This window comes from Ascidia mentula, chromosome 2 (assembly GCF_947561715.1).
Source record: "Ascidia mentula chromosome 2, kaAscMent1.1, whole genome shotgun sequence".
In the NCBI taxonomy this organism is placed as follows: domain Eukaryota; kingdom Metazoa; phylum Chordata; class Ascidiacea; order Phlebobranchia; family Ascidiidae; genus Ascidia; species Ascidia mentula.
In genome coordinates, this window is record NC_138567.1 from 8,944,721 (window position 1) to 8,966,346 (window position 21,626).

The 21,626-nt window shown below is 41.3% G+C and overlaps 2 protein-coding genes across 2 annotated transcripts; one reads left to right on the forward strand and one right to left on the reverse strand.

The window, feature by feature from the left end:
- The first annotated feature begins 637 nt into the window (after positions 1-637).
- On the forward strand, positions 638-6,365 carry LOC145888800 (ras-related and estrogen-regulated growth inhibitor-like). The gene is made up of 4 exons (XM_082979656.1): positions 638-780; positions 2,406-2,462; positions 4,745-4,818; positions 5,001-6,365. Exons 1-4 carry the CDS (start codon positions 708-710, stop codon positions 5,691-5,693), a joined length of 897 nt encoding a protein of 298 aa, XP_082835782.1. The 5' UTR covers positions 638-707; the 3' UTR covers positions 5,694-6,365.
- Positions 6,366-7,420: 1,055 nt separating this feature from the next.
- LOC145888523 (PHD finger protein 12-like) lies at positions 7,421-16,614 on the reverse strand. The gene is made up of 20 exons (XM_082979287.1): positions 16,460-16,614; positions 16,146-16,330; positions 15,732-15,810; positions 15,439-15,629; positions 15,133-15,349; positions 14,945-15,077; positions 14,763-14,880; positions 14,381-14,513; positions 14,059-14,168; positions 13,280-13,999; positions 13,034-13,137; positions 12,805-12,962; positions 11,984-12,219; positions 11,561-11,663; positions 11,061-11,229; positions 10,586-10,735; positions 10,111-10,215; positions 9,449-9,821; positions 9,128-9,235; positions 7,421-8,960 (listed from the first exon to the last, which is right to left on the reverse strand). The coding sequence occupies exons 1-20, from the start codon at positions 16,514-16,516 to the stop codon at positions 7,967-7,969; spliced, it is 4,443 nt and encodes a 1,480-aa protein (XP_082835413.1). The 5' UTR covers positions 16,517-16,614; the 3' UTR covers positions 7,421-7,966.
- Between the last annotated feature and the right edge of the window lie 5,012 nt (positions 16,615-21,626).

Here is a 21,626-nt window from a genome sequence, read left to right on the forward strand (position 1 = left end):
CTTGCGCCATATGTTACACTTGCGGGTTCGTAGGAGAATCGTTGGATGATAAAACGACAGCTTACTTTATAAACTACGTTCAATACAAAGAGCCACGTTATTTTCACGTGAACAAAAGAGAAGATTATTTAAGCCGCCAGGGCAGACTTTGCTCCGAAAGTGTGTCAGAGAAGCTTTTTTTGAGTCGGAGGTTCCCCGTGAGAGTGCAAAGAACGGAGGCCGCTGCCCAGTACTTTGTAGTTGGGAGAAGCAGCGACTCCGGGCCGGACAATGGCAACCCCCCCATTTCGCAGAAAAGCCGGTAATTTCGAAACCAAATACCCAAATTGTCGTAACACGGCTTTACATGCCTGGCACCGCCATGTTATTATAAAGGATCTTATAGAAAAGTGCATACGAAAACGACAGTGCGAGGAGCATTACAGTACACCCGAGCGGATATTCAGCTGAAATGGAATATTACTGCGCATATATTAATTGGTTTCCTACAACCTTATCAGGCAAATATTAGTTGGAACTTTTGTGAAGGAGGTTACAAACAATATTTACACGTAAAAGTGTTTCGTAATATTTTTATTTGTGTTATAATTTTACCCTCTGCTGCGGCAAGGCTCTGACAGAAAGCTTCGTTGTCTGCAGATCTCTGTTTGCCAAAAAAAGTTTAAAAGTTTGTTGCGCAACCTGTGTCGCACACAAGACAGCGTTTAATGATGTTTAAATCAACGTCGACGAACCGTATTCGTCTAATGGTGGTTGGAGAGGAGAGAGTCGGTAAATCAGGTGAGCTCTTTTTATTTCTCGCAAATCGTTCTACAAGAAAAGATCCCTGTTGGACACCTGGCAATGCCATCCACATGCAAAATTACACACAGAAAAACAGTAAAATACTCGAGTTAAAATTGTTTGTGAATGCAAATTTAATATCATTTATGAATAATTAGAGTAAGAAAAGAGATAAGGAGATAAAATGCAGATAAAAATGTCCATATAACTGATATTAATTACGTGCGGTCATAACTGTGGCAAACGGCAAAGAATCTTTCGAGCGCAACCGCGTTCACCTGACGGACAATCAACCCACTGTCAAGGTCTCGAGTTAGCAGCAAGGTTACTGCAGACTGCAAACAAACTCACTGTGAACGCTTGTGTGCATATCGTTAAGCTCATAGGCCCTTTAATGTTGACGAGGTATACGATTGAGAAAGTGCGTGACTAACGACGTTTTCGGAAATACTGGTTCCTAAACTAAATTACGGCGAACTTGTGTGTCGATAGCAAAAGGTTTTGCCCGATAGGCAAACTAAAACCCTAATTCCGCACATAATTTCACGCGAAATGAACCCATTGTTCTTTTGACCTATCTCTGACAAACAGTCACACTCGAATTGATTAGAACCGAATTCCCAACGACAGGAAAACAAACGGAACGAACACCATATTGGGCGAAACATGTCCCACACGTACGTTGCCGGTGTCAATCAATCCACCATGCGAAGTATTTCTACTGGTCGCGCTCGTGCCCGTGTCACAACAAAAAGTCGGCGTATAATAGGTTTCGTCCGTCCTACACAAATACAGCAAATATTATCTCGAGCTTTTGGACTTGATTTAAGAGCTCGGCTGTACACCGAATACAGAACGGATCAAAGCACAGGCGAGATGGGTGGTCACTAAATTACCTGAGTTCCAAACCTCAGTTCGTTTGTCCACGTCGTTTCGAACCAATCGATCGTAGGGAGCGCGTTTGCGTAGTGAAGCTCCAATGGATATTACTGGCGTAATTGTTCGATCGAATTCTTTCGGGGTTTACTTAACCACCGGTTTTGACGAAATCAACTTTGGCGTGCGTCAGGTAACGGTTACCAACAGTTCGGCCTTTTCCACTCTCTCGACAAAGATGGATCAGACCAACATTCCCCTCTCCGCATACATTTTTCACGACTTCAATGCTTTGCAAAATACCGCAACGAGGGATGTGCGCAACCCCCACAATATTTTTTTATATAAGCTATGTTTAATCCCAACTCCTGGGTTCGCGCGTTTCATTTGTTTTGTGGTCCGGTGACGTCAACGGCGACGTGCCAGAACAATCGACGAGCACCTTAAAAGCGCATTATGACGCGGTTCTGATATTGTCCGTGCCTGGTGAAAGCTTGTTGTGCCCCAATGATATGAAAAGAAGTATGGAACCGTTCACAAACAAACCAATAAGACGCTTTTTTTAATTGTTTGGGGGAAAGATTATAACATACAGTAGTTGTAAGTCAAAAATATAAAGACACAGGTTTGTGTGAAAAATGAAAAAAAATGATCTAAAATATTGCTTTCGATTTGTTCATGACTTACCCAAAGCGATGTCAGCAAATTAATTTGCAGTTATTTATTTTACTTGCATTATTTTTCAGCACTGGTTGTGAAGTACCTGACGGGAAGGTTCATTTGGGAATATCAGTCGGACGATGGTGAGAAAAACGATAAACAATGATTTGTATCTTTGCTCAACAACACAACCTAGAAATTAGAGAATCAATCAAAACACATGCATCAACCCAACAACACCTTGGTAATCGCTCCCACCCCGTATTGCATTACGCGTAATTTTGCAAAGGTCGGTCGACCGCAAGTGAGATAGATCTCGACAATGGTGCAAACACAATCTGAATCACCACCAACACACACGCGCCCAAATCCGCACAATTGCACCTTTAATGTCTTATATTCCGACAGTGAGAATTGATGACTGTTCGGAGCTTCGTGATCCTGTGGTATCGCGAAAAGCCAATAAATAAAAATAGATATTGCGAGATCGGCGCTGAGGATTAGGTTATCACAAGATCTTGAGGTGAAAAACCTCAGTCTGTTGGCGCATGCAATACCTTAACACTGTCGAGTTCCTTATTGACCTACACGGCTTGCAAAAAAAAGTATAACTTCAGAGTTATGAAAATATAACAAGGGGTAAAAATATTTGAGGGTAAAGTCTTTCGAGAGGTGCCACTGTTAGCTATGGACGACCCAAATATCTCAAAGTGAGCGACAGCGTTTCGTCGAAAAGGCTCCGATGCGTAAATAATGATACCGGCGAACGCGCAGTCAAAGTTGCCGATCCGCAGTAAAACGGCCTAAAGCCTTCCCGTCCTGTGTTGACACAACTTTCGGGCAATTTACAAATCCGTCCGCATCAAAATGCCGCTATTTACGTCGACCGGCGTCGGGAGCCAAACTCTAGAGCACGGAGAAACTGAAAAGATGACAGATCGGTTGGGAAAAAACACTGGAGAATATGGAGGGGTTGTAGAGATAAGGATGGCATGCGATGCGATAGAAAGCCTCGCCGTCTAGACAAATTGATTTCTATTGTCGTCTTGTTCGGGTTATTTGTGTTTGCGCGGCCCAATTCTGGGGGGTCAGATTGTCACCCGATGGAGTCACCCCGATTGGAAAATAATTGCAGGCTTCCTGAAAATATGTGAATTAAAAAGCATGTTGTCTAAAAATACACCGGAAAAGGTTAGCCTCCATCACATCCAAACACAGGCGCCTGATGAGAAAAGGGATATTTTGGACAGATGTTGAATTTCATGCGCAGTAAACATGGACTATGACTGTGTTTTGACGTAAAGGTGACACCAAACGCGCAACACAGAGTTTCGTGCACGCCACAACTGAGCTTAGAGATTGCCATCGCTTATCTGATAATGGCAAACTCAATCGAATCTTGAAACTTTACACGGGCTGCGCCCATAACACCGCAGGCAACTTTAATGGACCCCCTTGCTGCGTTGACAATTGTATCGCCTGCTTTGTGTGGCAAATTTCGAGTACACTGTTTTCTCCGTCCAAACAAAACAAGGAATAGAGCTCGCTTTGCAACTAATCTTGGGCTGCGTAAATGGTGTCGGCTTGTGTATTTTGCGGGGCGTGAGTTTATGTACAGACTCCCGATAAGAGCTACCCCGCGTTGGGTGCTGTTGAAATATTTCCCGGTGTGTTTAGGCTGTTCTCATTTTTTGTCGCCCAATTGACATAGCGATGCGTTGGTCGACGGAAACACATTTGTGTAAATGGCAGGATGAAATGGGAATCCAAATCAGTATCGAAGTCCTTTAAATTTTGCGTGGCGAGTAAAAATTAATCAAAACCAAATGCTCCCTTCCAACCGAATGCTAAGGTAACATGCTTTCTCCAACATCAACCGTGAGAGCGAACCGCAGCCAATAGCCCGTGAAATTAGCCACCGCGCAGGCAAAAGTGAAACAAATTTGTTGCGTGCCTTAAAGCGCCCATCAAATGAACAAAAAGTCTGGGAAACCCAAACCTCCAAACATGCGGCAGAGTCCGCTAGGATTAAAAGATCAGTCTGGTTGCAAGGTTGTGTATCTAGGGATTAAAGTAATTTTTCCTCTCTTATGAAAAAGCGCTTATTCGCGTAAAGGCACCAGCAGGCATTTACTGCCTTACAGTGTACATGTAATTTGCCCAAATTTATTTACAACAAGCGGGTCATTGGCTATTCCAAACTCAAAGCAATTGGAACATACTTAAAACCGTGCTTTTGCACTTAGTAGTTGCAACCTCGATTAATCAAAGAAGGTGTAGCAAACGCAACAAAGGCGGGACACGCGCGTAATTACAAGCTTCTGTAAACATTCCGCATTTGAGTTTTGAAGTGATAAATTTTCTGTGACGATCAATCAACTCCTGGACGGTGGCAATTTTAACGAGCATTTTAAATTGTTCTCAGATTGGAAGTACGAGTACCAAACATTCATCGATGGCGAGCTGGTTTTTATGGAAATCATAGACTCGCTTACGATGGTAAGACATTTTTGAGTCTGTGTGCAACACTAGTTAATCATAGCACAAAACAATCGTTTTTTGTTTTTTTATTGGGCAAAATGTTTAAAACGCATCCTATTAAAAACTTCATATTGCATGACCAGCCGATGAACACATCAATGTCGGGTGAAATTTGCCATTCAACTTCTGTTGTTATTTAGGATGAAGGACAAATACGACGAGCAGAAGGTTTCATATTAGTGTATGACATCACAAAACCGGGCAGTCTACGCAGAGTAGAGGAAATCAAGAAAAGATTGGAAACGATTCGCGTTGGAGCGCGATTTTTGCCTCTAGTTATTGTTGGTAATAAATGCGACTTGGAACACGCCCGTTCCATCGACAGGGAAAAGGCACAAGCTGTAGCGCACAGGCTTTCAGCTGTGTCCCACGTCGATTGTTCGGCGTGCGGTTCGGAACGCAATATCCGTTACGCCTTCGACGAAATCTGCCGGGAGGTTGCGAACGTACGACATCGACTTGCGCAGAAACGGGAGCGGCGCCGCAGCAGCCTCAGTCAAGTGCGCCAGGGCCTTAAGATGTTAGTCCACACCGGTAAGGCCAAGTCGAACACCTCCAGCACACCAGCAAGCGGCAATAGCAGCCCCATTGGTTCAATAAATGGACGCTGCACCAATAACAATAATGGACGTAAATCTGGAAAGTACGCGCCGTCGTCTCCCTTTTCGTCGCTCGTTTCACCGCAAATTTTAAACGATCTTCCAGAAGAAGAATCGGGAAGTATTTTGCGATTTTTGTCCCAGACGGACGTCCGGCGTGACGCAAAAGACGCTGAGGGAAGAGACGATTTTCACAGTCGCGCAGCGGTGACGAGAAGCATGCTTATCCATTAAAAACGATGACAGACGCGCTGTGTTGATTACGATGTCATGTTTATCATCATAATGCGCTTTGTGATTAAATCGTTCATGCACAAAAAATGCAGCAAAAATTTTACGCAAACCCTTAAAAATCAAATGTTGTATACGACTTTTATACATATATTGACGTAATTTAAATGAAATTAGGTTCAATCTACCCTATATGAAGGGTCTGAGCATCAAGGCGAAAAATATGTAGCCGAGCATTGACGAACATGTGATTCGTTCCCAAATTGTGTCGTATGTCTCGTGGGAAACGTCGCGTTATGAATGTAGCGATGTGGCAATTTCATGACATTAACCCGGGGCACAGGTGTTCATTTACAACAGGTGTATACCAGCATACTTTCGCGTCACGAACCAGTAGGGTAGCTGTGCTTCAAGAGACACCCATATTGTGATGTACGCATTGCATTGCGTTTTACGGATTGTAATGGTTACAATTACAAGCCCTATTTTCCAAATGTACCGTCAAGGTTGGAGTGTATTGCAGTAAGCTAACAACATTTGGTCTTGTCACAAACATGCGTTTACCGCAGCAAACGCAAACGCCACAGTAACACACTTTTCAAAGGTCAAATATAAATAATTCTTACTTTTTCTTTCCACTGTACTTTTTCCTTGCGCCAAGAAATAAACAATCAGTCATGCAGATGGTTCAAAGTTTTGTGGCAATATACATTGTACTGTCAGCCAAACGTACTTAAACATCTTGCCAGTACATCTTGCCTGTCATACTGGTATAGCAAAATAGTGGCAAAGGCATTCCAATTGAAGAAAAAAATTGCCTGCATTCGAGAAAGTTTTAGTGCACTTTGTGACGTAATTCAGTGCATTCTTTTATTATTTCTGTACAAGATGTTGAATGAAAGGTAAAATGCGGCAATTTTAATGAAATTCAATATGAAGAAGATAAAAAGTTCTTCAAAATCTGTTCGATGTTGTTGCTAACGCATCGCATCAATAGACATTAAGTTGTCTATGATCGCATGCAAGTATTCGGTAATTTCAATCACATTGCTACTTGTCCAGCAGACCGATAGTATTTTCCCTTGATCAAAACCACATGATTATTATCAATGGATGTCACGTTTGAGATCATAAGCACATGCCAATAACCAAACAATAGTTTTTCGTTACAACGTCGGTGTTGCTTCGGACCAGGGGTGGGTCCAGGAGGGGAAATGCGACAATTGCAGACAAAAAGGTTGTCTTCAGATTGATTTTCGTAAATTACTAGCGTACGCACGCACGTGCAGCTACCGAAAATCGCCAATATTGCGCCACAAATGAGATACAATGCCAGAAGATTTTTCAGAAGTTATCTCGAACCATTAAAAATGACTTTTGTTGGAATTCAGATCTAAAGTGGTTCCCAAATAAGGGTTTTGATATTGTAGTTGGGTCACAAGTTTTGATATTGTAGTTGGTTCACTTCCTTAGCATATGCAGAGCCTTCATAGATTTTCAAAGACGTTTTAGGATATTTTGTTTTGGCATGTCATATTTCGATACTGGCCTTTCAGCGGATGCAGTGATAAAAAATAAACGTTTAATCTACACAACTCCAAAAAGAAAAATATTAACATTTTAGTGGGGATTTTTTGCGTGCGTAATCAAAACATTTTGTAAGGAATGAGTGCGCCACCGGTTCATGGAAGTTGGGAATCTGGAAATTCTTTCAGGACAAAGTAGGTAGGCAAAAGTTTTATTGAACACGAAAAAGTACAAGAAATCGGTTTGGAAACTTGGCGTGGTTTAAAACAAAACGTAACACAAAACCCAAACGCCACCGTTGAACACAAACAAGGCTCTTTACCGGCGAGGATAACAAATGTGCTTTTAGCCTGCATCAGGGAGATACCACTTCTTTGCTGAAAAATATCACGCGGAAAAAAGCTGGACGACTTTGCGAACCGGAATCCAAAAGCTGTACTACAAAGCGAAAAAAATAGAAATCTTATTAGAGTAGCTTGCCCGCCAAAGCTTTCAAGTCACGAAAGGAACAAGGCAGTGATAGTGCAATAGAAAGCGGCGGTTACCAGCACGAGCCTCGGCGAAGCTTTCATAAAACAGGGGCTGTGTGAAGTAAAAGTAAAAAAAACTACAACGCAAAATGTGCGACTTGTGCGCAGCGACTCCGTGGTAGTGAAAAGTGCGCCACGACTGCGGCTTTATTTTGATGAAAAGCGAATCGAAAGATGAATTTGCGACAGAATGAAAACGCAGAAAATGCTCCACGCCTGTCACGCAAGCGTTTCTGACGATTTGTCGCTGTGATTTACAATTGGCGCCTCACATGCATTCACTTGTTTTTGACCGTCGACCCTTTTGTTGACGATAGTATGTTCACTATCGTCGTGCACGACCGCTGGTGCCATCTCGCGGTGACGCCATTTTTCCATAGCGTCGGAAATCGTTGTTGTGGTGGCAGCGCTCCTAGCGATAACAACATCGGCATAACCTCGCTCTTGAAACGAATTGGCCGCTACGTGATCATTTGCAACGTCACCCGATGAATGATTCCAATGAGAAGGAGATGATAACGGTTCTCCACGCTGCGATGCCATGCCCACAAGAGACAGAACTGCCTCTTCCGTCGCAATCCTTCGCTCCGCCTCGGCGAGTAAATCTTCGGTCGTGTGACGTACTTCGTCGAGAAGCGAGTGGCCACTGGAGGTCGGCGAGAGGCCCCGTGACGACATCGGTGAGCAGGAAGCTGTTGTTGTGGTGCTTGAGGACTTAGTCGATGGCGAATCGAGTTCGGCGGAAAGGGTTTCGTTGCAAGTGAGATCGATTGAAGCTATCCTGCCTATGGCACGAGACGGCGGCCTGCTATCTCCACCGTCGGAATCAGAATGCACGGCACCAAGCAGAGCCATGTTCTGCGTCTCGGACAGAGCAGCCATGCTGAAATCCAGCAGTTTCGGTTCGTCTTTCGTTTTCGGGCGCTTGGCAGGTCGCCCAGCGTCGTCTCTTAGCAAAGGAGAGCTGTGCCGTTGGCGGCTGCTCTTTTTCCGCTTGGAGGCGCCGTGGAACTCATTTGCGTCGCTCTTACGCGCCATGGCAGCTTCGATAACGCTGCCACCGGGTACTGGGGAGGAACCGCGGACTGGCGTGCGGCTCCTGGAGTTGCGAGGCCGGGACGTCCCCTGTTGCTCTCCTTCGTCTTCTTCCTGTTTAATTTGATCTTTTCCTGGTTTTCTCTTAGCCTGCCTCTCCTTTTGACGTTGCGAGAACCTGTTGAAAAGCAAGCGGAAAACTGTCTCACCATAAAAAATGATTATCCATTATAAAGCGTGATTTCTATCATGAACAACACTGAGGATTTCGTACACTAGGGATTACAGGCGTATATGCCTAACGTCACCGTAACGGTCTTGTTTTATTTCGTAAGATTTAGGCACCTTGTGGGTTTCATATCGTCTGCAATGTTCAAGTCGTGATCGTCGTCCGAAAACGCTTCAGTGACGTCATCGTCGACAACTGATGACGCGGCAGAGTGCCCACGGGAGCTGAAACAATATATAACATTCTTTACATGACAAATTACCACGGTAGGAAAAGTGGAAATATATCAAATGACTTATTTTTAGTTTTTGTGACAGCAAAACACTAAAGCGTACGACTCACAATTGGACGCAAAACTTCGACGTGGAGAATTTACTCATGAAGTTATTTATGGTTAAAACTTCATCACAAATATTTATGATGTACAAACTCACTACCTGGAGTTGTGGTTTTCCGATCTTTCGACAATATCCATACGCTGCCCTCTTGCGCCATCTCGAGACAGTGGTATTTCCGCCTTTCTGCGCTCCTCCGACTTCACAACGTCCTTTGAATCACACAAACCCATCCTCGACGAACCATCCTTCTTCTTTTGCGTGGATGAAGATCGAGATCTTCTTCTAGGCTCCCCATCCTCTTTGCTCCTTCTGCACGCGCGCTTTGGACGTTCACCGATTCGCGCGTTGACGTCATCATTGTCGTCAAACGCATAAACGTCACCATTGTGGACCAGTGGTTCTATGGAACTAAAGGGGCGTTTGGCTTCGCGTAGCACGGCTGCGGTTTTGTGCCACATGCGTGTCTCAGGTTCTACAAAGTAATGGAGTTAATGGTTGAGGTTGCACTGAACAATAGGGGATCCGTAAGAGGTTTAAAGTGGTTTTAGTAAGATATTGAATAGAGTGTTGGTTACAATTAGGATATGAATTTAAAGCATCAATAATGTAGTTGAAAACCGGTACAGGTTAAAATTAGACAGAGAAGAGATGCAACAGTGTGGCCTTCAGCCTAATGACATGGTGTAAGAGTTCTCAAATTAAAGCAGAAAATCAAAACAGCTTTTTTTGCATACAAAAATATCTGGGTGAAAGAAACGTACCTTTCATAATGCCTGATTGCCGAAGTTCAGCGAACTCCGGAAGGCAAAACACAAATTCTAGGCAACCAAACTTGATAAGAGAGCCATGGTGCAAGATGGCTGGGCCTGAAGAAATAATGTCCAGAATTTAGACAGATAAACTCCACATCTAGTTGTTTGTGAAAGGTTTGTGTTTAGTGAAGTTCTGTAGTGTGGTGAAGATTCAAGGTTTGTCGTAAAATGTCGTTTTTGCCGATAATGTTTTCATTAAATTAGCTGGCAACAACAGGTTTAAAGTTGGACATCGAGACAATTTGACTGAACCAAACTCATTGGCGATGCTTTTTCAAAGCAGTACAAGGCAACAACAGCAAACTTACAAAAGCGAAGCTCTTCAACAACGCAGATTGCAAAGTAGAAGAATAATGGTGTTTTTTTCATCGAAAAAAAGCATGCAACCTCGTGTTAAAACTCCACTTGAACCAGTTACATTTACCTTCCCAACCGCACACCAGTTTATTCCCGCTCTCCGGACATTTGCACGGTTCCTTGTGATTGGGTTTTTCCCCTACCGGTGAAATGAAAGTGAATGCTTCCTCATAGTAGGGGTTTTGCGCCTTGGCACTTTGTCGGCGCGTTCGCGATCCTTCAAGAAAACGGCGTTTTGTTGCATTGATCAATTGCGCATTGCGTTTTGACAGCAAACAGGGCACGGTTACGTCATTTGTCGCGAAAAACAAACAATTACAATATTCAACTGCAGAGCATCCTGGTTAACAGTGAATATCAATTGAAACCAAATTACAAAGCACAAATTTCATCGTTGGAAAATTTGCAGCATTTTTCCAGCAGCCTGGGGCAAGTATTGGACTGCACGTCGTTAACTGTCGCGACGACCACAGCAAAGGAGTTAAACCAACAACACACAAGCAACGACAACAAGATAAACTGCATGATTAACAAGAACTCACCGTCCTTTTTCTTCGCCAAGCGTTTTATTGCTCTGGTAAGTGGTGCCATCTTGTTTCGATGGCGTCCACGATGCGAGGAACGTGTCGTCTTCCCAACAGCGTTTGCAGCAAACTTGATTCCATCCACAATTGCGTCGCCATAACACAACAGTTCGTACTGTTCCGTGAGCTGAAACCGGAATGGGACGGAGTTATATTTTGCGCATATTTGTTGACATGTCATTCTTTCCTCTTTACTTTCAAATGTCGGAATAGCACGATCACTACGTTACTCTAGTTTACTGCACGGGACCACTGTCTGCATTTTATGTGGGAATACTTACGAAGGTAAGATACACAACAACAGTAATATTTGTCCAATCGTTATGAACGAAGAGAAAACATTGCTTGCTTCCAGCTTTCAATTGTGTATTTTTATTTTAGTGTAAACGTTAATTTTCGAAATCAAGCATTTTCAAAACTGACAAGTCATGTCATACGATAAGGTAGATTTTACCAACCTGGTCGTAGAAGACGCATGCATGTTTTGCTTTGATGTTGTTGCAGTGTTGAAAGGTTGACAACACCATGTCACATTCGCGAGATGCTCCGATCGTGAGCGACCTAAGGTTTTACAACGCGTTTACACAACAACTGTGGCACTGAAGTTTCATATAATACATTGTATACAAAAATACATTGTATACAAAAAAGTAAGTTCTTTTGTCAAGGATTGTGCTTTAATTAAGATACAACAAAGATGGACTTTGGTTGCCATGTTCATAAATGGACAGTTCAGCCACAGTCATGAAAATTTCTTTGCCACAATTAAGTTTTTTTCTTTCAAGATGCCTTTTCAATTTCAAACACTCCACCTATGACCTATGCATCATCTAGGCTGTAGCCCCCCACAAATAACAAAACTGTGAAACAACTGAGCTCACCTGTAGTACATTCGGGCCCTTTTGCCAGACTCCAAGTGGTAGAAGACTGAGCGAGCGGGTAATACTTGCGTAACGTTGTTGTGGTTCTGGTCGAGAGCATCACTCTTCTCTTCCTTGCGCTCCTCCACCTCCATAGACTGGCTCTCATTGGCGGGAATGTTGTCGCTTGCTGTGGCGTTCTTGCGGGTAAGGTCAGTCGCTGTGCTTGGGTCGGGCAAAACTGTCTCTATGTCGATCTGTAGTGGTAGAATACAGCAAAATGAAAAAGCAGAAAAACTTAGAAAAGTTTAGTGTCCACTGACGAACGGATTGATTTGAATATATATTTTCTACAAGAATTGCGCCAATTGACTAATTGAAATGTTCAACTGTGTTATCAAAACCTTTGACCAGCAGTTATGGAAATGAATTCAAATGGGAAAAGTTGTATTTGTTGTCTTCTGCACTGACTTTACAAGCCATGTCTTGCATCCCAAAATTAGTAATTAAACTTAGGGGATATGTGGATTCTACAATCAACAGAATTGATGGAAAACTTATAACTCGTCGATATTTTTCTTAAAAACTGTATTGGTTGTTTTATCCACACTGTTAAAACTACTCAGAATTTACTGCGAAAAATTATTGAGCCGGGAATCATAGCGACGAGAGGTCTGTGACGAATCAATCAACTTCAAAAATTATTTCCCGTATTGCGAGACGAATATGACAATGACCGGTTCTGTGAACAGTGTGATACGAACGAAGTTGGCCAAATTACATTCATTTCTCTAAACGACATAGAAATATGGCGAACATCATTGTCTTGACATGCAACCCACCTTGTCGAGAGCCAGAATTTCCCTCAATCTCTGCATTGCTAAAGCCTTGATCAACTTATCGTCGAGACCGGAAAGGTGTGGCGTATTGTCGTTTGTGGTAGCAAGGCGTTCACCCAACTCCTTCATTACCAATTTCATTGGGTCGATGTCTTTGGAAGCTGGAAGTGGAAGTGCGCGTTTTTTTAAGTAGTCTTAACATATGCTTGATAATTTAATCATTATGGCTTACATGACAAGGCAGGATCTGATTTTTGGAATATTTCGCCCATGTCTGCGCCGATGAGTTGTTTCGGTTCCGCCTCTGCTTCCTCGGCGTCGTAACATGTGCTGATTCTTGGGATTATCAAAATTGTGTTTACATTTACAGCTAAAAACACCTATCAGCATTCGTCAGTGTAATTTATGATAAATACCTTGTAGAAACACAAGCTTTGGGTAAAAACTGTTTTTTCTTTCATTGAAACCGGAATATTACCTCGAAAACATCTTTTGAGCCAGGTGGCTTGCAGACTTGGAAACGTACGTCGAACTTGAGGAAGGTTCCATTTTTACCGGGTACTGGCCGTTCATTTGTGTGTACGGCTTGAACTCCAGCTTCGTAAATGGGCGGTCGGGTAGTAACACGGGTTTGTATATCGTCACACTATCAGCTCGCTTCGGTCGCTTGAGTTCGCTATCGTCAATCCCCGGGGTAGCAGGTTCCGAATTTCGGCGCTTCAAGGTCGAACAACCCGGCGTGCTGGTGGTTTCATCCGACAAGGGAAGGTCACTAAGTTCGGCCGCCATTTGAAATGAAGTGATGGCAGTTTTGTTGGCGTTTAGGGCCTCCTGTGCCAATTCCTGAAGAGTTTTTGGTGAATGCAACACTATAGCCTGCTCCCGTTTTGAGGAAAAAGCTCTGGATATTTTGCTACGCTCCAAATGTAGGGCAATTTCAGTCTGAAGGTGAACGACTGATTGGAGCCAAAGGTCCTGTTCCTCTTCGGAGGACCTCAATGGTTTGGCCTTACCAACTTGGTTTTCTAAACTCTTCTCAGACAATTCTTCTTGTTGTAAAGAAAAAGGGTCTTTATCTGCATGTACAAATCCTGGGGGTGGAGGGGGAGGAATTGGATGCTGATAGTGATCCTTGATAGATCTCGGAATCCTGGTGGTGACTCTTCTGGGGTTGACTCTTGGCTTCGGTGGAAAAGTTCTATTGCAAAATTATCTCAAAAATTATTTGCGGTTAAAAACGAACTGTGTCAACTTTACCTGTGTCCCTTGTGGAGAAAATGAACCTGGATGTCATGCTGGTCGATGCGTTTGTTAAACAGGTCATGAATTTTTGTTCGTTTTGTCAGTTGGCAGCTTTTTGGATCGAGCTGTACAAATTTATAGTGGTTAACCCATGTATTATGCTTTTGTTTATAAAAATAGGGCATAACATTCTTAGCTTAGCATACATAAATATAACTAACTTTAATGCCCCAGATTTGATTTACAACCTAACGAAATTCTGTATTTGCATTGCCGTTACTATAAACCTCTCTACAAAGGAAAAAAGCTTACTAAAGAATTGTTTAAAAAAGCTTACTAATTTTCTTTCAGCGTGATTTGGGCACATCCATCTGCCACTAGGTGGGTTTGTGAGTGGTGGGTCAAGACAATCAGAGTGAAAGACAAGAGGACAGAAGTCGCATTGAATAAGCGGAGCAACTCGACATGACCTGACAAACAACAACATTTAAATAATAAGCACTGCTTCAGAAATACAATTGTGTCAGTCACTAATGATGCCTACGCATATGTGAAATATACGCATATATCAAGGTAAATCCTTGTCAAACAAACGACCTCGGATTCTATGCAGGAGTTGTTAAAAATAATCAGTTACTAAGTCTTTGTTGGCCTTGAAGCTTAATACACACTTCCATTGGTGTTTCAGTCATTCACAGAGATATTTCAACAGTTCTCACTTTGAGCAGATGAAGCATAGTTTGGCTGGAAGAGGCACAAGGCCATTGGGATCCAATTCATGCATTGATGATTTCTTTGGTCGACCCCCGCGACCATCAGAGCGCTTTTTCTTTGTTCCTGATTGTGAATCAGATTTTTGAATGAATGAAAACAGCTATTAAAAGCGCTGTGAGTGCAATACCTGGCAGTGGAGCATTAAGCATGTATTCATTTGGCAGATCAAAGAGAGTGGTATTGTCCATCGATGCAGCAGCTATTAACATTCCAAATGGATTGTCCAACGATACACCTGGCTTTGTAACTTCTGGGTCACACTACAAATAATGGTAAAACTATGATATATTAAGTCAAAACTTGTACACTTACTACCTCCAAAATTGCCTTCTGTCCCCTTGTAGTTGCTTTGATAACATTTTTCCTCCAGTCTTTGTCAAAAGTGGATCCAGGGCTTGAATTGATATCAGTAGTTGGGCGATGTTCTGTTTTTGTCACACTTTTGAGCGATGTAGCACCTGGACCTTGGGAAGATCTTCTACGTGTAGTTCCCATAACTTGGTTGATTGGAGGAGTTGTAGCAGGCTGAGGTCTACATAATTTAATGCAATCATTTAATAAACAAACACAGAAATGGGCAGAAGCCATCCTTTTTTAAGAAAACACAGACAGAAAGCGCACCTTTTTTCCACATCCAAATTGGCAGAAATTGTGGCACTTTTTTCTTCTTTTCTTCTCACATTTAACACATTCTTGTTGTTTTGTAGTGATTCTTGCAATGGCTTTGGCAGACAACCCAAATCTTCCTGATGTTGTTTCAAAAGGCTGAGGGCGGTGTGGGTCAATGTGTGACGATGGTGACCATCGTTAGTCTGTGCAACATGTTTTCAGAAATTCACACATAACGCCCAGGACATTTATTGTGGAAAGTCACTATTGCTAGAATAATATTGAAGCGACTACTGGTAGCATACCTTTACATTGCCAGTAACCACACAGCGATGGCATGCCCATTCCCCTGGGGGCACTTTGTCTTCGTCCAGTGGTGGGTTGCTGAACATATGAAACAATTACATTAAATTTTAACATTAACAACAAGCCCTGTAGCAGAGTTCAACATAACAATATGTATCAGGTGTGTTTTAGGAATTATTTTTAATGCACTGTTGTATAGGCTTTGTTGCTAAAATTGAAAGTTTACGAAACTGTAGATTACACTCCTCAACTACAAGAACATTTGGTTGTTTTGTATTCTTTGTATGTATTGATTACCTAAACTTGTTTGCAATGGAACAACATTTTGGATGATGAAGAAAACATATACAACTAGTACATTGAACAACATTTTTGAGGTGATGCAATAAATGAAACTTTATTTAAAATCATACCAGCACTGCAAGTGAAAAGCCGCAGGGCAGCAATCACAACAAAGCAGATCACCGCCTTCACCACATGCATCACAAGTCTCATGATTGCATCTTCGTTGCCACATTTCGCGCTCTGCTGCTTTTCTTTTTCTTTCCTGTCTTGCACCTTCCTCACTGAATGGAGGTGCAATCAACTGCTGAATTTTCTAAAAAAATAATTAAGTTCAAAGAACAAACATTGACATTCAAAAAGGTTTCAAACGGAAGGGTGAACAATTGTCAATGAATTAAACCAGTCTAGCCCGATATTATGGTAATATTGCTAAATTTCATACCTCCATCAGTCCACCAGTATAGTCAATGTCATAGCATTGTAAAGGCGCATGGGCCATCCTGTTTGCCTTAATTTGGCTAAAGTGTTGACTGATAATTTCAACTCAATTCTTTTATAGTTTAACAAACGACAACACCAAAGCAAAAGCATCACAACTATGCTGTTTAATTTGATAAAACACCAACAGAAATTAAATATAAACAACACGTTATGGTACTTTACATTGGCAGGTTCAGCCACATTTTAAAATTCAATGCATTACAAGTTTATGAATTTTATATTGGCAACAAATTTACGTCATCTGAAGAATAATACAATCTCCCACAAAAATTTTGTAAAAATATCTTATTTCTTTAACATTTTTTACGCAAAATTACCCAAAGTTACTAATCATGTTGCCAAGACAGCAACCAGGAATCGCAATATTTTAATAAACCTAGGCGTAACTGGTAAATTCTCAATCAGCCATTATCACTACCAATACATAAATAAGTTAAATTTACTGAATAAACACCTCAGCCCAAGACAAGTTAAATGTAACAAACGCAACTCTGAAGTTGCAAAAATATGTCCGCGCTACTCTACCCACACGAACGTTCGTGCTGCTTTATTACATTAAAAAAACAAGACAGCGCCATCTAGTTAATTGCGCGATATGGAGCTTTAATCTCGCTACAACAAAACAAAAAAATTTACAATGTTTTGTATTTTTACAAGTTTTTGGCGAATTCGTATTTTTGTGCAGAGTAAAAAAACAGTTTACATGTTTTGTAATTTATTTTGAAAGAAACAATATGAAACATTGGACCACTGTACGTACGCAGTAAAAAGACAAAAATAATAATCTGGTTTCCATGCTAACACATTGAAAATATTTACCGCCATCGCGTGCCTGTATATTATACTTTTTTGTTCAAATTTTACAGAAAATAAAAATTATTCAAAACTATTTACGACATAAACATGCAAACAAAAATCAACTTTTTGCAAACATGTTTGTTAAAATGGGTTTTATTCGCACGAATCGCGCCAACAATACTTGTGTTATTTCTGATGTTTGTTACTATTTTAATATAACTCTTGATTTTTTTGTTGTTTTATCGGTGCCCATGTCGTTCTATTTTTTTCTGTTGTTCATCTGCGTAGTTGTTTGGGGCGCATAACAAATATGATTGGATTTAATTTGAATACTTCGTTTCTGACATGATGATTTCCAAACTGTTTTTGTATCTTTTTGAGTGGAGGCAGATTGGAGGTTTGACAATCTTTATCCCCCCCTTAAGTAGGGGCAAGTTTGGCATACTACACTTACAGAACAGAGTTACGTCACTGCAACCAACTTATGTATCAGACTTGGCAGCTTGGAGCTATTTGAACTTAAATAAAATATATGCAACCTGCACAAGTCGTATGTTGCTGTTGGGAAATGTATTGTATTTAATTCCTGTTTTGATTTTAATTTATTTGATTTGGAATAAAAAGTTGAGTTTGTCATCCGCTATATCGAATCCGAGGTTTCGTTGTTATTGGGAAAATGCCAGCCGTTGTTCTCCTTCACGTTGCAAAACACTTCGGAATGTAGTCAGGCAACAGGCTCCGTGTATGATTGTTTTTCGGATTAGAGGAATTCCTGTTAACGCGACACCGCCGTCGTTTGTAGGAAAATGATCTCAAGGCATCACGGTTGTTGTCTGACCTCCGGCTATTTAGCACAAGCAAGTTCATTTTGCATCGATGCGTTGTTATCCGTACCCGTCCGGAATGTGGGCGATTAAATATCTGCTCTCGGATTTTTCATGATGTTGTGAATATGTATTCTCAATTTACAATATATAGATAGAGTATGTACCCAAAATGATATCGTTAGAAAGTCCTTCCAACGACGTGTTTTAGGAAGTTGAAACGTGTCTAAATTAATTTGCAGACGGAGGTACACCAAGTCAAGTATATATGCAAATTAAGTGCAGTGAGTTACAGTAGTCGAAGTTAGCACAGCGATGATTTTTTTTAAAATACAGTATTGGAAAATTCTTCACAAGCTTTAAATGGGCGAAATAGAATGCTCAAGTATTTTGTGGCTAAAACGTTTACCCGGGTCGAGAATTTTCCTGGGCCCTGCACCGAGGTTGTTAAACTCAGAAGGCGAAGACGCAATTCTCACCACTGTGCCCGTCATCAGTGTAACCTTACTAACAGAGACGGGAAGGGTTTTGGTTAGGTTGCGTAGTTCCGGTGTGAATCGACATCTGTGTGTTTACGAAATCAATTTTAGGAAGAGGTATACATGAGGAAAGACGAAATGGAAATTAACGCTTACAGATTATACAACCAAACGTTAATAAGTAGAAATTAAAGGGAAACGTGCTGACTATGGGAAATTTCGCCAAGGCGGTAAGTGAGTGTTTCTAAACATTTGACGTACTGTGCTTTGTGTAATGATCGGCTTGCTCTGTGCTGGACTGAATGTATATTCAATTACGGTTTAATATGTGGGCGCGCCAGAGCACTATACGTTAAGAGTGTCACGGGCTAAAAACGTCTGTTGACTGTGTGGATATTACGGTTTGTCCGGTTACGTCAATGGTATATCACATTAGGAGAAGATTTTGATGAAGATGAGAATTATCGGAGATATCTTGAACTTGGTTGACATAATCGTTTACCGTCTGCGATTAACAAAAACGCATTTTCCATGCTCATATTTTATGCCTCAAATCACAGGCCTTGCGGACAATTTGTAGTGAATAAAATTCAGATTTTATCAAACATTAAAACTGCTGTCGTATGTACTTAATGCTGAAAGCTATTCTGGATTAAATACAATTAGGTAACGAATTGCAACAAAATTGCAGTTCTCTTATTATTGTTGGTTATATTGCGTCAAGGTACAGAATGCTTTTTCAAAAATATAAATCAGGGTCACTCAATGTAAAACTTTAAACCACCTGCTCCAGCAAATTAGCACGTTCCGTTAAAAAACAGGATATGACTGACCATACGAAATGGTTTTGATATCATGAATAACAGAACGACAAGATGCGTTGTCTCGTAGTATATTTAATTGCATTATGCGATTGGGCACAGACAAGCATTGCCGATGATTGATGACCACAAGCAGTCGGAGGAGGATTTGCAAAGCTGTTTCCCCATCCAAGTACGAAGCAGATTTTCTGGCACTAAGATCGCTTGTTTTTCGGTTGCCGATTGCGCGATATTCAATATTTCTCGGAACACTTTGCATACAAATTCGCAACGACCGCGACCAGTAAACACAGAAACCAACGGAGTTTGGTAAAAAAAATGATCATAGGGATTATGAGCCGTTGTTATTTAAAGTTAGTCGACAGATAAACCTATGCGTTAATTAAGTTTCGGAGTTTGCCAAACAGGATTTACGAACATTTACATTTTCTTGTGTGATCGATATTGGCAGTGGATCAATTTCAAAATAAACATTGCAAACTATTTGAAGCGCGCAGCAACTTCACATTTTAGCAACGAAATTGTTACTGGTCACAGATGTCGATTGTTTTCCAAAGTGCCGCGCTGTTCTTTGTAATGATGGGGAAGACATCCCTAAGTGAGCGAAATGAAAAATCATCCACGGCATTTTTTTATATTGCAGGCTGCAACCACGTTTCGGAAAGTCCGTAACAAAAAACAAGCTTAAAGTGCCAGCACCTGAAGTTAATATTAATGTTTAGTAATATATACAGAGCTTGTTGGAAGTTATTTGTCTTGACGATGTTTACAGATGAGCAGAAAATCCCTGAGATCTTTCAGAGCGATAAAATACCGATTGTTAAATGCGCGAGGTTTGGTGTTTTTCAACTTTGCCAATTTCCAATAATCCTAACTGACACCCGTTGCTTATGAAAGGTATTATCTCTGTGCAGGTTAAAACCTCTTATTGGACTTTATACATTGGCTCTAAAGACACTGCGGCTCCATATAACTGTGTACTTATTCAGGAAAAGTTAAGTAAACAGTGCGATCAACGTGTTGCTTGGATGGTATAGGTGCACAAGCAATGTTTAGCGCCGACTTGAGGTCCTGTATCTTACGGTCGGAAGGTTAAGAGCAATATCCGGACGTTGGCGTTGCCGTGATCGGATTTGGTTTCCTGAACGAAACATAATTAATTATTAAATACCGACGATGCTCGTGTCGCAAATTACTGTCACGTGTCGTGGTGGTTCAAGTCTCTTCGTGTACTTAAACTCTGGGATTCGGCTTGTATTAATAATAAATGCTCGCCTCAGTAATGATATCATGTGGCTTGTTAGTTTGCTGCTACATAATTTTTGAATAGCGTTTAGCGATTTTGTAATACATCATGTAAAAAATTATACGATAAGCAATGTAAAAAATTATACTTACGAAAACAAATATTAGAATGCGGTGAAAATAATTTATGAATTCCTACATACGATTCTAACGCTAGTTAACAGTGTTTAGAACACATCTACTGTGTTAATATTACCGATGGTATATGTTACATATCGTTCGACCTCATTACAGACAGCGCTTCCTCTCGACGCTTGTTGTCGTCTCAAAATCGACGTGCACTATCCACTCAGCCTCTGCCACCAAACACCTGGTACCCAATAAACAGATATGACTGCAGAAACGCTTGGCAGTTCACAATCCACTCTGAACTGTCACGTATTGGAGTTTCCCTTGACGTTGGTGTCGCGCGTCGATCGTCTGCGGCATCGCCTGAATTTTCGCATATAATGCCCTGGAAACCTTTCCCTCACACATATCAGCCAGTTTGCGGTTTATTCATTTCGTTTCAATTAATATAACTCTTGGGTCGAGAAGTCGCATTCTGTAAGTATAGCATATAAAACTTTGAGATCGCTCAAAAATTTGGCTCAAAATTTCTGAGGGTAAAAGATAAACTTCAGTCGGTCAATACTTTGATAAATTGTCATAAAACATTGTGTAAGTTGTAAAACAAGGTGATTTTAGTCCAGTTCAGCAGCAGTACCAGAAAGAATTTTTTCTGCGCCCTCTCGTTTTACCGAATTGCGGTTTTGGGCTGAAAAATTCCTACGAAATTTGTCGATATCGGTGGGCACTAAGGTACATGCCAGTCATTCGATCAGACAAGATTATGGCAACGAAATATGACGCTAAGATAGAACTGGCAGGGCTTTAAGGGG

Coding starts and splice junctions, on each gene's coding strand:
- LOC145888523 (XM_082979287.1), bottom strand. CDS start 16,516: ATGGCCCATGCGCCTTTACAATGCTATGACATTGACTATACTGGTGGA. Junction 15,078..15,132: donor GACAGAAGGCAATTTTGGAG/GTAGTAAGTGTA, acceptor CATTATTTGTAG/TGTGACCCAGAAGTTACAAA. Junction 12,963..13,033: donor ATCAGATCCTGCCTTGTCAT/GTAAGCCATAAT, acceptor TTCCACTTCCAG/CTTCCAAAGACATCGACCCA.
- LOC145888800 (XM_082979656.1), top strand. CDS start 708: ATGATGTTTAAATCAACGTCGACGAACCGTATTCGTCTAATGGTGGTT. Junction 2,463..4,744: donor GGAATATCAGTCGGACGATG/GTGAGAAAAACG, acceptor AATTGTTCTCAG/ATTGGAAGTACGAGTACCAA. Junction 4,819..5,000: donor TCATAGACTCGCTTACGATG/GTAAGACATTTT, acceptor GTTGTTATTTAG/GATGAAGGACAAATACGACG.